The sequence below is a fragment of the Rattus norvegicus genome, chromosome 1 (genome assembly GCF_021556685.1).
Source record: "Rattus norvegicus strain SHRSP/BbbUtx chromosome 1, alternate assembly SHRSP_T2T, whole genome shotgun sequence".
NCBI classification, from domain to species: domain Eukaryota; kingdom Metazoa; phylum Chordata; class Mammalia; order Rodentia; family Muridae; genus Rattus; species Rattus norvegicus.
Genome location: NC_141534.1, coordinates 42,848,479 through 42,861,754, shown reverse-complemented (window position 1 = coordinate 42,861,754; position 13,276 = coordinate 42,848,479). Strand labels below are relative to the sequence as shown.

Below are 13,276 nucleotides of genomic sequence, written 5' to 3'. Positions count from 1 at the left end.
CAGTCGCCTGCATTGCTGTGCTGGTAGGTTTGTCAACTTGACACAATGAACAATCACTAGGGAGTTGTGAGCCAAGTGAAAATGGCCTCTTTTTTTCTTAGGAAATGAAGTTCTGGGGCTGGGGATTTAGCTCAGTGGTAGAGCGCTTGCCTAGGAAGCGCAAGGCCCTGGGTTCGGTCCCCAGCTCCAAAAAAAGGAACCAAAAAAAAAAAAAAAAAAGGAAATGAAGTTCAGTTCTACCGTGAAAGTAGTAACTCTCACTTTGACTTCCTAAGGTAATGTTCGAGCTGGGGAGAGTCTTCTTCTGATCTTGTGATCATGAAAGCACCACTGGAAGAGAGTAGTCAAGTTCTGCAACCAAAAAACCAGCGTTCACTACTGGTGACTCTTAAATCAACCCTTTAAATCAAGGACCTGTCAGTGCACATGGGACACACACCTGGAATCTCCAGGCTCTGGAAGCCAGAGCAGGAAGATCCTAAGTTCCAGACTAGCCCTGGGCTACATAGGGAAGCCCAGCCATCCTGGGAAAGCAGAGGCAGACTGCCCAGTGTGAGGCCAACAGTAACACAGCAGGACTGTCTCAAAATGGTCCTTTCAGCTCTTAATTATATTGCTACCTGAATAAAAATCCCGAGTATGGTGTTTGGATCAACATACTCAACAGTTCAAAAGGAAAACGTTTCATCAGCTTAAAGGTCAGTTAACCATCTGAACATACAGAATGTCTTAGCAAAAGGCCAACTCTGGACACCACTCTTGACTCTGGAGTCATGGGCCTGGCTTAAGAACCACACACTTGTGAGATATATGTTGTTTTGGCAGGAATACACTTTCTACCTGTAACATTGAGGAAGTCAGTCTCTCTACAAGCACACTGTATTGTGTGGAGGACTGATGGATCTCATACCTCCAACACATAAAATTAAAAGACGTAATTCTCTGCATGGTCTCATTTTTAGGCGTGGCTCTGATCCCTACTCCTTGACTCCACCAAGATCCCACCCTGTGTGTGTGTGTGTGTGTGTGTGTGTGTGTGTGTGTGTGTGTGTGTGTGTGTGTACACATCCAGTACTACTTTGCATACACTATAATGGAACATTCATTTTGTGCCTTGGTCAACTATACCATAAAATACACGTTCAGTGACATCTTGCTGACACTGTTTGCTAGTACTGCCAAGGTAAGTGTATGGCCTTTCTTTCCAGCTCTTGGCAAAGATGCAGTAGCTGGGTCCCCACTAAAATCCCTATAACCCAAGTTTCCCAAGAAGTAGGTAACGAGTCATAAACCAGCTATCACAAGCCTGCCATGATTTTAAAAACAGTAGTGTCTCTCAGCTACCCTATATATGGTCCACTGCGTTTAAACAGCCTTTAAAATTCAGACAAGGGGCTGGCGAAATGGCTCAGAGGTTAAGAGCACTGGCTGCTTTTCCAGAGGTCCAGAGTTCAATTCCCAACAACCACAACTACTTGGTGGCTCACAACCATCTGTAATGGGATCTGATGCCCTCTCCTGGTCTGTGTGAAGACAGACAGTGTACTCCTAAGTAAAACAAATAAATCTTAAAAAAAAACAAAACTCAGACAAGCCACATGAAAGGACAAATTGCTGAATACTGCCTTTCTGAACAAGGCCATTAAATCTACCTGAGTTAACTTCAAATTCCAGTGAGTGACAGGTGCTGTTATCTAAACAGAAAATGGTTAACAATTTTAACAAGGCAGAAAAACTATGTGCCTGAAAGATGAAAAAAGTTAACATAAAAGTTGCAAAAAAAAAAAAAAAGACAAAAACCAGAAACAGATTTTCATAAACATTTATTAGGATAAAGCTGTATGAGGAAACCTAATGCAAAAGCAGTAGCAAAAGAAATGAGTAATGCAGGCTGCAGGTGGTCTTATGCGTTCCAGTGGATCGTGATGGACAATCTCTTAATGCATTACATCCCATTATATACAGTTTAGAGGTGCCATGGAAAAGTCGGTGTGATAGCAAAAATCAAGTCTTTCCAACCAAGTATTTAAAAATTTTAGTTACACACAAGCAGAACAAATTATTTAGCTAGTAAAACTGTCACAGTGTATGTAACCCATTATGATGTCTAATTAATATACGCTCATAAAGAAAACTACTTTAGCCTGGTGGGTGGTGGCGGCTCATACCTTTAGTTGAAGCATTGGGGAGGTAGAAGCAGGCAGGATCTCTGAATTTGAGGCCAGCCTGGCCCACAGAGTAAATTAAGTTCTAGAACACCCAAGGCTACTCAGAAACCTTGTCTTGAAAAATTGAAAAGCAGGCAGGCAACTTTAGAATTAGTACCTCAAGAATAAAACCAAAAAATAAAGCCTTTCTGGGACTAGACAACATTTGTATCACCCACGAGAATTCAAGGATTAACACCAGACAAACTCATATTTGCTTTAGTGTTTCCATCTACTTGGGCAAGTCAAGAGACTTCTCTGGACCCCATCTTCTCATCTGAAGTAGGCTATTTTTAAAAAAAAAAAAGATTTTGAGAGTATTATTTATTTATGAATAATACTAGCTACAGGCCAGAAGAGAATACCAGATCTGATTATAGATGGTTATAAGCTACCATGTGGTTGTTGAGAATTGAACTCAGGACCTCGGAGTTCTCTTAACCTCAGAGCCATCTCTCCTGCCCTGACGTGATTGCTCAGTGATTGTGTGCTTCCTAGAACTCTGGGGTCAAGAAAAGTAATGTGTAATTCAGTAATTCGAGCCAGGTAATAATACATCTGTATGACTAGCATATTTGAACACTGAAAGCCACTTGCCTGGGACCTTGTCTCAACAAACAAAAAGCTCAAAGCTGCTGTAAGATTCGTGGTTAGTATAATATGCATAAAGTTATGATCATGTTAACTATGAGTATAATCCAAGGACAGAAATCTGTGACCCTGGAGCCAGAAAGATGGCTCAACAGTTAAAAGCACTGGTGTGGGTGTGGGTGTGGGTGTCTGTGTGTGTGTGTGTGTGTGAGAGAGAGAGAGAGAGAGAGAAATAAATAAATATATATATATATATATATATATATATATATATATATATATATATATATATAGAGAGAGAGAGAGAGAGAGAGAGAGAGAGAGAGATTCCAGCTCCAAGAGACACTGCTAACTACTGGCCTCTAGAGGAACCAGGCAGGCATGCAATGTATCCATACATGCAGGTGAAACACCTAATACACATATACTTTTTAAATTCTCAGGATCTCCTTTCCTCTTTCCCTCAACGTGGTGCTGTATATTGCAGGTTATTTTCAGGTCATTGTCTACCAATGTGTACCATGTACAGTGTGCAATGCTGGTTATCAGAACGTGGAACCTCTTACCTGCTAAGTAAGTAATCCTGCCAGCCAAGCCTCATCTCTAAACCCTCAAAACAACCATATTGGAGATCATGGCTAGAGACCAAGCAGCCCTGTTGAATCTTTTTAATGACGGACACGGAGTCTTTTAATCCAATTGGTGACGTTTAGTGGATGATTAAGGGATTATCAAAAGCATTTGAATATAAAACAGTATGCCATTTAACAGACCACCTCTACAGAGGAAGCTTTAAAAAAAAAAAAAAAAAAGCTTTTAGGGCTTCTCTGCATAGCCCACAGGCCCCGTCAATCTTATGCATGTCGGCTACATTCATACCTTCAGAACTTTCTTGGACAATAGAAATCACTGGGGTACTTTTTTTTTCCAGACTGGATTTCTCTTCTGTAGACCTGGCTGGCCTCTGCCTTCCAAGTGCAGAGATTAAAAGCATGCACCACCACAACATGGCTACCAACCTGTATATATTACTCTCAACTCCCAAGAAATTCTGGCAACACGACAGGTGTCCCTGCCTTATAAAGCTTCCCAGCAACGAAGATGAGGAAGCCACTAGGTAATGTACCTTAGGGACAGGTACTAAGAGTTGACTAGACAGATTCAGGTATCTGATTTAAGTTTCAATCTTAAAACTACAAACAGGAAAGATTTTAAACTTTTAACTTTGCTTCCATACAAACCAGAATCGGCTTATGACAGTGACCATCTTTAAATATTGCTAGTGAAGAGGGTTAGGCTGAGGGGATGCTGGTCAATGAGTATCAGCTGAAGTTAGGGTGAAAGGCAATGTGCTTCCATTCAAGTCTAAACCATTCCTAGCCCAGACTGATGATCTTCACCTAAAGGCATGTGGACAGAGTTCTGATCCCAGTTTTACTTCTAAGCACCACAATTAAGTGGCAATTAAGTCCTCTAATTTTGTGACCCTCTCTGCAGTGTGACCCAACACTATCCTGGGTTTTCCTGGGAGTAAAAGTTCCCAGGAGCAGCAACTCTGTCCAGAAACATGGAGTCCTGCAAGAACTGACCCACCCATCTTCAGACTCCCTCTTCTTAGCCACCCATCAACTCACAACCCTGGTGCAATGCTAGAGGCACAACCATGATGCGCTATTGGAGCTGGTCTTGTGTGCTGTGAATCCAGATGCTGAGTTCTGTGTTCAAGTTAAGGTTGCAATCTAGACATAGGCACTGCATTGGCCAATGTGCTGTATAAAGAATGCTCCCTGATAATCTCTGACTGGATAATAAAAGGCTAGAGCCTGTGAGTGGGCAGGAGGAAGGCAGGACTTAAAATGGGAGTGGGGGGGTCTCAGGAATCACTACAAGAAAAAAGGGAGAGGAAGACAGGGCAAACATGGCAAGACTCCATTTGGAATGGAGCATAAGGCCTAGAGGTGGGCTATAGGTTAGAATACCCCAGGAACCTGCCCATTTAGGCTTATGGCTCGTTAATAAAAATACCAGGTTTTTGTATTTTAATCAGTAGCTATATGGGCTAGAGAGAGCAGAAACCTCCCCATAAAACCTCTATACTCTTCTACCAACTAATGGCTGTTGTCACAAACAAAAATATTAGAGGACGTAGATACATCTCAATTTACTGTGGGGATCTCACACTCCCCTAGACTCCCCCAAAAGAAAACCACAGGTGGAAAATATAAATGAAATGCACTTACCTTTCCCAACTGCCAAACACCAACAGTATGCCAGTTACCAGCTGGGATCACCACCAGGGAGCTGCACCTCACTCCAGAGAATCAGACTAGAGCGCACCTGCACCCTCAAGCCAAAACATTCTTGATTGTGGGGCTAAGGATACGCCAGTGCAGAGTGCTTGCCTAGTACATGCAAGCTCGGCCTTCACTCAGTACCACATCAAACAACCCTGGTGGCAATGCCTATTAATTTCAGCACTTTGATGGGGGCAGAAGCAGCAGCTCAAGTCATTCCTGCCTACATAAGTGAGTTCAAGACCAGCTGGAGCTACAGCAAACTTGGGGAGATAGGGGTGGGGGTAGGTGTTTGAAAATATATACCAGTGTTACTTCTGAATTTCATCATTTAAAAATTCAAGTCTTAGCCAGAGCTTAGTGGCACACACCTTTGATCCTCTGGAGGCAGAGGCAGGTGGATCTGTGAGTTTGAGGCCAGGCTAATCTATACAGTGAGTTCTGGAACAGCCAAAGCTATGCAGTAAGACCCTGTCTCAAAATTAAAATAAAATTGAATTAAGTAAAAAACAGGTGTGTGGTTAAATAACTACATTAGCATTTCAACAGGGCACTGGGATTCATGTCTGTGATCCAAGCACTTGGGAAGTGGCGGTAGAAGGAGAGTTCAACAGTATCCTAGACTACAAAGTAAACTTTGGGACAGCCTGGGCTACTAGACCCTCCCCAGGGTGGGGAGGGCATTCAGGGGACAAAGATGGCTCAGCAGCTAAGAGTACCTAAAATACTCACAACCATCCGTAACTCCAGCACCAGCGCATTTCAAGACTGACCTGGAGCACAAGGCATATATGTGGTGCATGTACAAACATGCAGCCAATGCCCTCATATACATACAACTTAAAAATCTATAGGGCTACAGAAAAATGTATAGGCCCAGAAGTTAAAAGCACTTGTTGCTCTTGCAGAGAACCCAAATTCAGAACCCAATGCCCTTCTGCCCAGAGAGCACAGGCACACGTGGTCCACATATGTAGTTTATACAGTTCTTAGGTGCACATACCTAAGAAACCTATACATTTTTAATCTAAGAATTTCGTTTCTTAAAATTCTTGTGGTCTAGGGTGTAGCTTAGTGATACAGCACGCTCCCACAAGGCCCAGGTTCAATCTCCACCACAAGAAGAAAAGAAAACCAACTTTGAATTACTGAGTATGTGCCAGGCAATGGCTCTACGAGCCTTAAATCCCAACGCTGGGAAGTGGAAGAGGGTAACCAGACTCAGTTCCCAGCACCCACACCGCAGCTCACAATCACCTCCAACTCCAGTTCCAGAGGCTATGACACCCTCTTCTGGCCTCTGGGCATCAAGTCCATAAGGGGTATACAGAAATACCTGTAAGAGAACACTCGTACAGACTAAAAATACATCTTTGTTTTACTATATACCAAACTGGGGTGCATGGTTAAGTTTGAGACTAGCCTAAGGTACATGAGACTACCCACAAAATATAGTTCTAACTTGGATGTGTATCTCATCCTATTTAGCTGAACTGTCACTCTCTCACTCTCTCTCTCTCTCTCTCTCTCTCTCTCTCACACACACACACACACACACACACACACAGAGTTGAAATTAACAAGACTGTACATGGAAAGAAAAATCAACTTTATTGTATACAGAAAGGCATCTACTTCAGATGTGCATTAATGAACACTAACATTTATTGAGGTATTATGTTAGATAAGCACCCACTATATTGTACTGACTTACTTCACACAATCCTGATAAATTTATCCCTGTTGGAAGTAAAAATGAAGGTTGAAGAGATTAAACAATGTATAAGATGTAGCACAATTCCAGACCAGATGCAAATGCAGTCTTTTCCTTCTTGTTTTCCTGTGCCTGGTGCTTGTGCATCACAACATACATGTGGAGGTTAGAGGACAACTATGTAGGGTCAGTTATTTCCTTCCACCTTTACATGGTGTCTCAGTTAGGGTTTACTGTGAACAGACATCATGATCAAGGCAACTCCTTATAAAGGACATTTAATTGGGGCTGGCTTACAGGTTCAGAGGTTCAGTCCATTGTCATCAAGGAGGGAGCATGGTGGTGTCCAGGCAGGCATGGTACAGGAGGAGCTGAGAGTTCTACATCTTCATCTGAAGGCTGCTAGAAGACTGACTTCCAGGCAGCTAGAAGAGGGTCTTAAGCCCACACCCACAGTGACACAACTACTCCAACAAGGCCACCTAATAGTGCCACTCCTTGGGCCAAGCATATACAGACCATCCCACATGGGATCCAGGCTTGCTCAGCAAGCTCTTTTACACGATGAGCCCCTAACCAGAACTTCACCCTGTTTCCTGAAATGGTCACTTTATTTAAGCTAGAGCAACTAGCCAGTAAAACAGCAGCAGTGCAGCATTCAACTTTTAGGTGGGTATTGCAGATCTACAAAGTCCCTCATGCTCGCACAGCAAACACTTTACCCACTGAGTCATCTCCCCAGCCCACAAAGCCTTAACTACATATAAAATACTGGCTCCACTGTTCATAAATACCAACCACTACTCCTCCCAGAACAGCTCCTTTGTTCTATTCCTAACTCAACACAGAGAATTCTGAAATACAGGTAAGCCAAATATGGCTTCACAGCAGCTCCATTCAAGGAGTATTGCTGTGGTAGAAATGCTCTGTGGTATCTTTCCTGCCACTTGTACTTATGTGACTTGGCCACTGGGCTGGACCACACAGATCTAGAGAAATCACATCTGGAAACACATTCCAGAGGACCAAGTAGCTTATGATGGCAACTTACCACCAATAAAAGAAAACAACACAAGGTAGATGTCACCCAACTAAAACTCCATTTGCACACCACCTCTTTAGGAGTCAAGTCAGTGTCCATAGCAGCTTTATCTAGTGTACTACAGACTAGATACAACTATGTACTACACTCTCTCATGGTCTCTCCCCAGTGCATCTTTAAGAACAAGGCTAAATATGTGTGTACACAAATGCACGCACATTCACATGCAAACAAGCACGTATGCTCATAGACACACACACAACCTACAAACTATACCTAGATGCTTTCTACCACAATCACTTTTCCATTCAGCTCTAGTGACAAGAATCATCTTAGGTCCCTCAGCCTTAACCCTTCAACTACAAATCCATTGTAAGCTGTAAGCCTTTAAAGTATCAGCAGTTCACAAATGCTCACTACTCAAGCTTACAGAGGAGGTAAGGGTTACAAAATAAAGAATACAAAACAACGTAGCCAACATTTAGGGGTAGACTTATCTCCAGGTAGGTAGGTTATCTGTCTAGCAGGGGAGGACACCCTGGGTGTCCGGCACCCTATAAACTGGGGGTGATGGTAAGTCAAGCACCTGGTTGGTGGAAGGAGGATCGGAAGTTTCAGAGTTCAAGTTCAAAGTTCAAGGTCATTTTAGGCAACAGTTTCAAAGCCTGTTCAGGCCACCAAAGTTTACACAGTGTGGCAGACCATAACAGTGGTCCCAACACTCCTGAGCAAGGACAGGCCCATACAAGTCCCAGACCAGCCTAGGCTACTGAGAAACCATCTCACATTTTTTTTTTTTTAAATACGTACTGGGCACAGTGGCACATGCAAAAAACAAAAACAAAGAAAAAGAAGAAAAACAAGGTTCACAGTGGCAAAGAACCTGTCATGTAATAATGCAAATAAGCAAGTGTTGCTGACACACATCTTTAATCTCAGCACTTGGGAAACAGGCAGGCAGATCCCTTTGAGTTCAAGGCCAGCCTGGTCTACACAACAAGTTCTAAGACAGTCAGGGCTATTACACAGAAAAATCAAAAACAACCAAGTACAAAATAATCTATGGTGTCCCATGTATTACTTAGAAAAGTCTGAGAGTCTCTTCGTATTTAAATAAATAAATATATATATATATATATATATATATATATATATATATCTCGTGAATATACTGTTCTGCCTGCATGTGTGCCCTGCAGGCCAGAAGAGTACACCAGATTAATTATAGATGGCTATTAGCCGCCATGTGGTTGCTGGGAGTTTAACTCAGGACCTCTGGAAGAGCAGCTATCTCTCCAGTCTCTCTTCCTTTTTTCATACCAGTAAGCAAAAATCAGTCCTAGAAAGAAGTCTAGGTAAAAGTTTACAACAAGAATGGTGGTCCACTTCTTTAATCCCAGGCACTTGGGAGGCAGAGACAGCCAGAGATACATAATGAGAATTTGTCAATGAATGAGTTAACAAATAAAACATTTCTATGAAAATTTCATACCACATAAAGCTGGGTTGGTAACCTAAATCATGTAATGGCAGCTAACTGAGACTGGGAGAAATTTAGTGAGACCCCCATGTCAAAATAAAAAGTAAAACAGGGATCTCAGCAATACACACCTGCCTAGTACTCGCAAGGCCCTATGTTCAGTCTTAGTCCCAATCATTTCACAGTGTAGATTACCACCGTTTTCTTTGTCCTTCACCCTCTGAACTCTGACAGCACCTGCACTTACACATGTTCACACCCAAACACACACTTTGGTGGTCTCCCCACAGTGGTCACACTGGTGGTGCTGTTTGGGAAAGTTTTGAATCCTTCTGGGTATTCACATGGACGAAGCATGTGGCTGGGGGCAAGCAGTTTCCCCCTCACCTCCAGTTTGCTTTCTCTGCTTTCTGTGTCTGAGAAGTGATCTGTCAACTTCCTGTCTGACATTTAGCCACCATGACTACTGCCGTACTCTCCCTCTGGACTGTAAACTCTCCCTCTGGACCGCTAAGTCAAAATAAATTTCCTTCCTTTAGTTGGTTCTGGTCGTGGTATCTTATCACAGTAACAGGAAAAGTTAATTGACACACACACACATGCATAATTAAAATAAATCCTTCTTTAAAATCCATAGGGACCAGAGATGGTTCAGTGGTACAAAGTTCAAGGAACCTAAGCCCTCTTCTGGATTACAGAGGCACCAGATGCCCAAGCACATAACTCATGCAAACACACAAATAAAAAAGGATTATGTAGAAGTCCTTTGAATATATTAAATTATATATATTTATATTCTACAAACACACACACACTCAAAGCTGAACATCAGAAACCTGCAAAGGGAGACTAGATAAGGGATCTTCACTGTACCTTGTTTAATAAATTGCCAGCCAATTTCCCCATCTCAAACAGATAAAGGTCTAGTTTTCAAAGACTGAATCAGACCTTAGGCAAGATAATCAGCTTCTTTGAATCTCCTTTTACAGTTAAGGTTAAGAAGAGAAACTAGATGCCCTTAAATGAAAAGAACAACTGACTTAACTGATTACTCAGCGATTGACTCCAGCTAGGTTTCTGATCCCATCCTAATTCATCTAGGAACTGGGAAAACCTAGAACTGAGCCAGCTATTAAACTAAACTACCCTACCACTGAGAAGCTTATTTCCAGCCCACTGTCAGGCTAGGTTTTTCTTTGCACTGCTACTAGACAGCACTAACAGCCCCTACCTGTACATGGCTGCTTCTTCACTGGGGCTTCAAAGTCTTGCTGGGGGGAAGAGAAGGGTACACCAGACGGGACACCACCCCAGGACACTTAGCAATCCAATGAAGAACTGGGGCCTGCCAACCAACCCAACTTGGAAGTAGACTCAGCAGCCACAGTAACCTACCTGACTGAAAGACCCTGTCACAGAGCCTCTCACTACTCTCCGATACCTGACCCACAAAAACTATGTGAGATACACATGCCTTACTGTCATCTTAATGATGGGCTGGTTTACAGCAGCAAAAATTAATGTTTCCTCAGACTGAGATTCCTATCTCATTTGGGATTATGAAGCAAATTCAAGATAGCCCCATCAACTTTACAGATAGCATGCATCTTTTATTCTGGCACAGGGGATTCAACCAGAGAGCATGGCAAGTCCCAGGTCCACCTGGGCTACATGAGACCCTTCTCAAAACATACTAAGAGATGGAAAGATGCTCAGGTTAGGAGTGCAGACTCCTCTTGCAAAGGACAACTCAGTTCCAGCACCCACAGCAAGTAGCTAACTATTCCCTAACTTCAGCTCCAGAGATTGCCACTTCGGACTTCAGAGAGCACACAAAAGCAAACACAAGAGAATGTGGCTCAGCGGGTCAGAGTCACCTGTGCAAGCCTAATGGCCTGAGTTTGATCCTCACAACCATACAGAACCCTAAAGGGGGATGGACCCAAAGCATTCCTCTGCTTTCCACACACGTGCTACACCACATCCACGTGCATATCCACAGAGTATTTTTAAAAGGCACCATTCCTTAGCATTGCAGTTAGTGAGTTCTTTCCAGATTTGCATGCCCTTAACCCCAGTGGCTCTCTGAAGCATAGGGAACGCCTCTTGAGGGACAGTGAGGTAACTAACAACCAACCACTAACTGGTAGTCCTAACACTTCTGTGATACAGCCAGGGAAATAAATATAACAGTCTTCAAATTACTTGGTTTTTCGTCTGCTTTATTTGTGAGGTTGGTTGGTTTTTGTTTTAAGAATGAATCTTGTTCTGTAACCCTGACTGGCCTCAAACTAACAGCAATCCTGCCTCAACCTCCTGACAGCTGACTACAGGCACGTGCCACATATGGCTGAAATGTATCTTTCCTGACTTATATGTTAGGTTTACTATATATCAGAGGGCATGAGGCAGGCATGCTGGCACAGCCTTTTGATCACCAGAACTCAGGAGGCAGAGGTAGGTGATCTCTTGAGTCCAAAAGATCTACATTAGGGCTGGAGAGATGGTTCAGTGGTTAAGAGGACTAACTGAGCTAGTTTGAGCTCCCAATTTACTAGATTTATTTTCAAAATACCAAATCAGTAATAAACTGACAACTTACTATCCAACTTGGGGCAGGCGTGGCTCCTCTGTCAAGCAGACTTACTAGAGAGGTAAGGAGTACCCTGAGTTGCACTAACTAGCCCTTCTCTGCAAGGGCTGTTCTTTTCCCAAGCCTTCCCCACTTAGACTAGCTGGGAGAAAGCACACAGCCCATACAGTCCCCATTAAGCTACTAAGCCACAATGGGTACTAAAAACAAAATACCCGCACATTGGCGAAAGTCAAGCAAGCTGGCCTATTCCTTGAGAACTAGCAGCAAAACAGCCCAGGCCCAATCTGAGCCTCAGCTCCTAAGGAGACCAAGACAACCTATTTGCTCCAGCAGCTCCTGGGGGAACAGGAATGCAGGCTCTTAGCACAAGTCTTTAGGAACAGAGTTAAGAGCCTACCACCTCTTGCTTCTGTGAAACTGTTACAAAGTACTGACAGATTATTCCTAAAACTCAGAGAAGTGGTATGTGGTGCACCCCTATAATCCCAGCACCCAAAGTAAATAGAATTGTGACAAGCTCCAAACCAACCAAGAGCTGCATAGCTTTTGAGATTCTATCTCAGAAAACACAAAAATGTTTCTTCCACCAATCCACTTTCACAGAGAACTCCACAAGCACAACTTGAAAGAAGAACTTAAAACTATAATCATGATTCTCTCTACACAAATCACATTCATTATGGTCTCTTTCTAAAAGAAATAGAGCAGCCGCAGGAGGCGGGCATGCCAATGTGAAGGCCAACACTGCTGCTTTGCTGATAATGCCCTAGAGCTCGTAGGTCAGGGTCAGGACTCACTCGTTTGTGAACGCAGACATTGAAGCACTCCACAAGTCATTCATCTAGCTGGATCAAAGTCTAGGAAAGTTCAAGGCAGGTACTCACTGGATCTGTTACTCACACTAGGCAACACTACAGTTACACAGATGTTTATATCCTCAAAGAAATTAGTCATCAGTAGTTGTACATACAACGGGATTGCTGCTAACTCACACTCCAGATTTCTAGAATGAAGAGACAGTGAAGAGGCATTGTGCTAGGAGTCTGACTTTCCAAACCGAATGGGTTTGGCATAAAGGTCCTTACAGACTTCTGTGCTTGAAAGCCAGGAGTAACCTGGAAACCGCTGCCTCTACTTATTTCTGAACAAGCTTAAAATCTAAGCTATGTAAAATAAACCATTGACTCAAGTACGTAAAAAGGATAAAACTACTTTCTGAAACACTTCTACAAAATGACAACATAAAAAGTAAACCTTAAGAATGCTCAGTCAGGTATTCCAACTCCCCAGTCATGTTACCATCTTTCATGATCTCCGTTACACACCTCACAGGATGGCAACTCTGAATCCAC

General features: G+C 42.9%; 2 protein-coding genes across 13 annotated transcripts in view; both read left to right on the top strand.

The window, feature by feature from the left end:
• Positions 1-943, top strand: part of Rmnd1 (required for meiotic nuclear division 1 homolog) — a 34,546-nt gene extending 33,603 nt beyond the window's left edge. For all 12 annotated transcript variants that reach the window (XR_015682771.1, XM_087650967.1, XM_087651012.1 and 9 more), the window contains one exon: positions 276-943. Coding sequence is in view for 11 of the 12 variants with exons in the window: in XM_087650967.1 (XP_087507093.1) it covers positions 276-308 (33 nt within the window). In the remaining variant the exon portion in view is untranslated. The remainder of the gene's footprint in view (positions 1-275) is intronic.
• Positions 944-962: 19 nt separating this feature from the next.
• Positions 963-5,602, top strand: Zbtb2l1 (zinc finger and BTB domain containing 2 like 1). Its single transcript, XM_087604990.1, has 4 exons — positions 963-1,183; positions 3,286-3,371; positions 3,730-3,915; positions 4,296-5,602. The coding sequence occupies exons 1-4, from the start codon at positions 1,094-1,096 to the stop codon at positions 4,330-4,332; spliced, it is 399 nt and encodes a 132-aa protein (XP_087461116.1). The 5' UTR covers positions 963-1,093; the 3' UTR covers positions 4,333-5,602.
• Positions 5,603-13,276: the final 7,674 nt, after the last annotated feature.

Bases quoted from the DNA above. Each gene is read 5' to 3' on its own strand.
- Zbtb2l1 (XM_087604990.1), top strand. From the start codon at position 1,094: ATGGAACATTCATTTTGTGCCTTGGTCAACTATACCATAAAATACACG. The intron at 1,184-3,285 runs GTAAGTGTATGG...TGTATATTGCAG, and splicing joins TGTTTGCTAGTACTGCCAAG to GTTATTTTCAGGTCATTGTC. The intron at 3,372-3,729 runs GTAAGTAATCCT...TTTTTTTTCCAG, and splicing joins TGGAACCTCTTACCTGCTAA to ACTGGATTTCTCTTCTGTAG.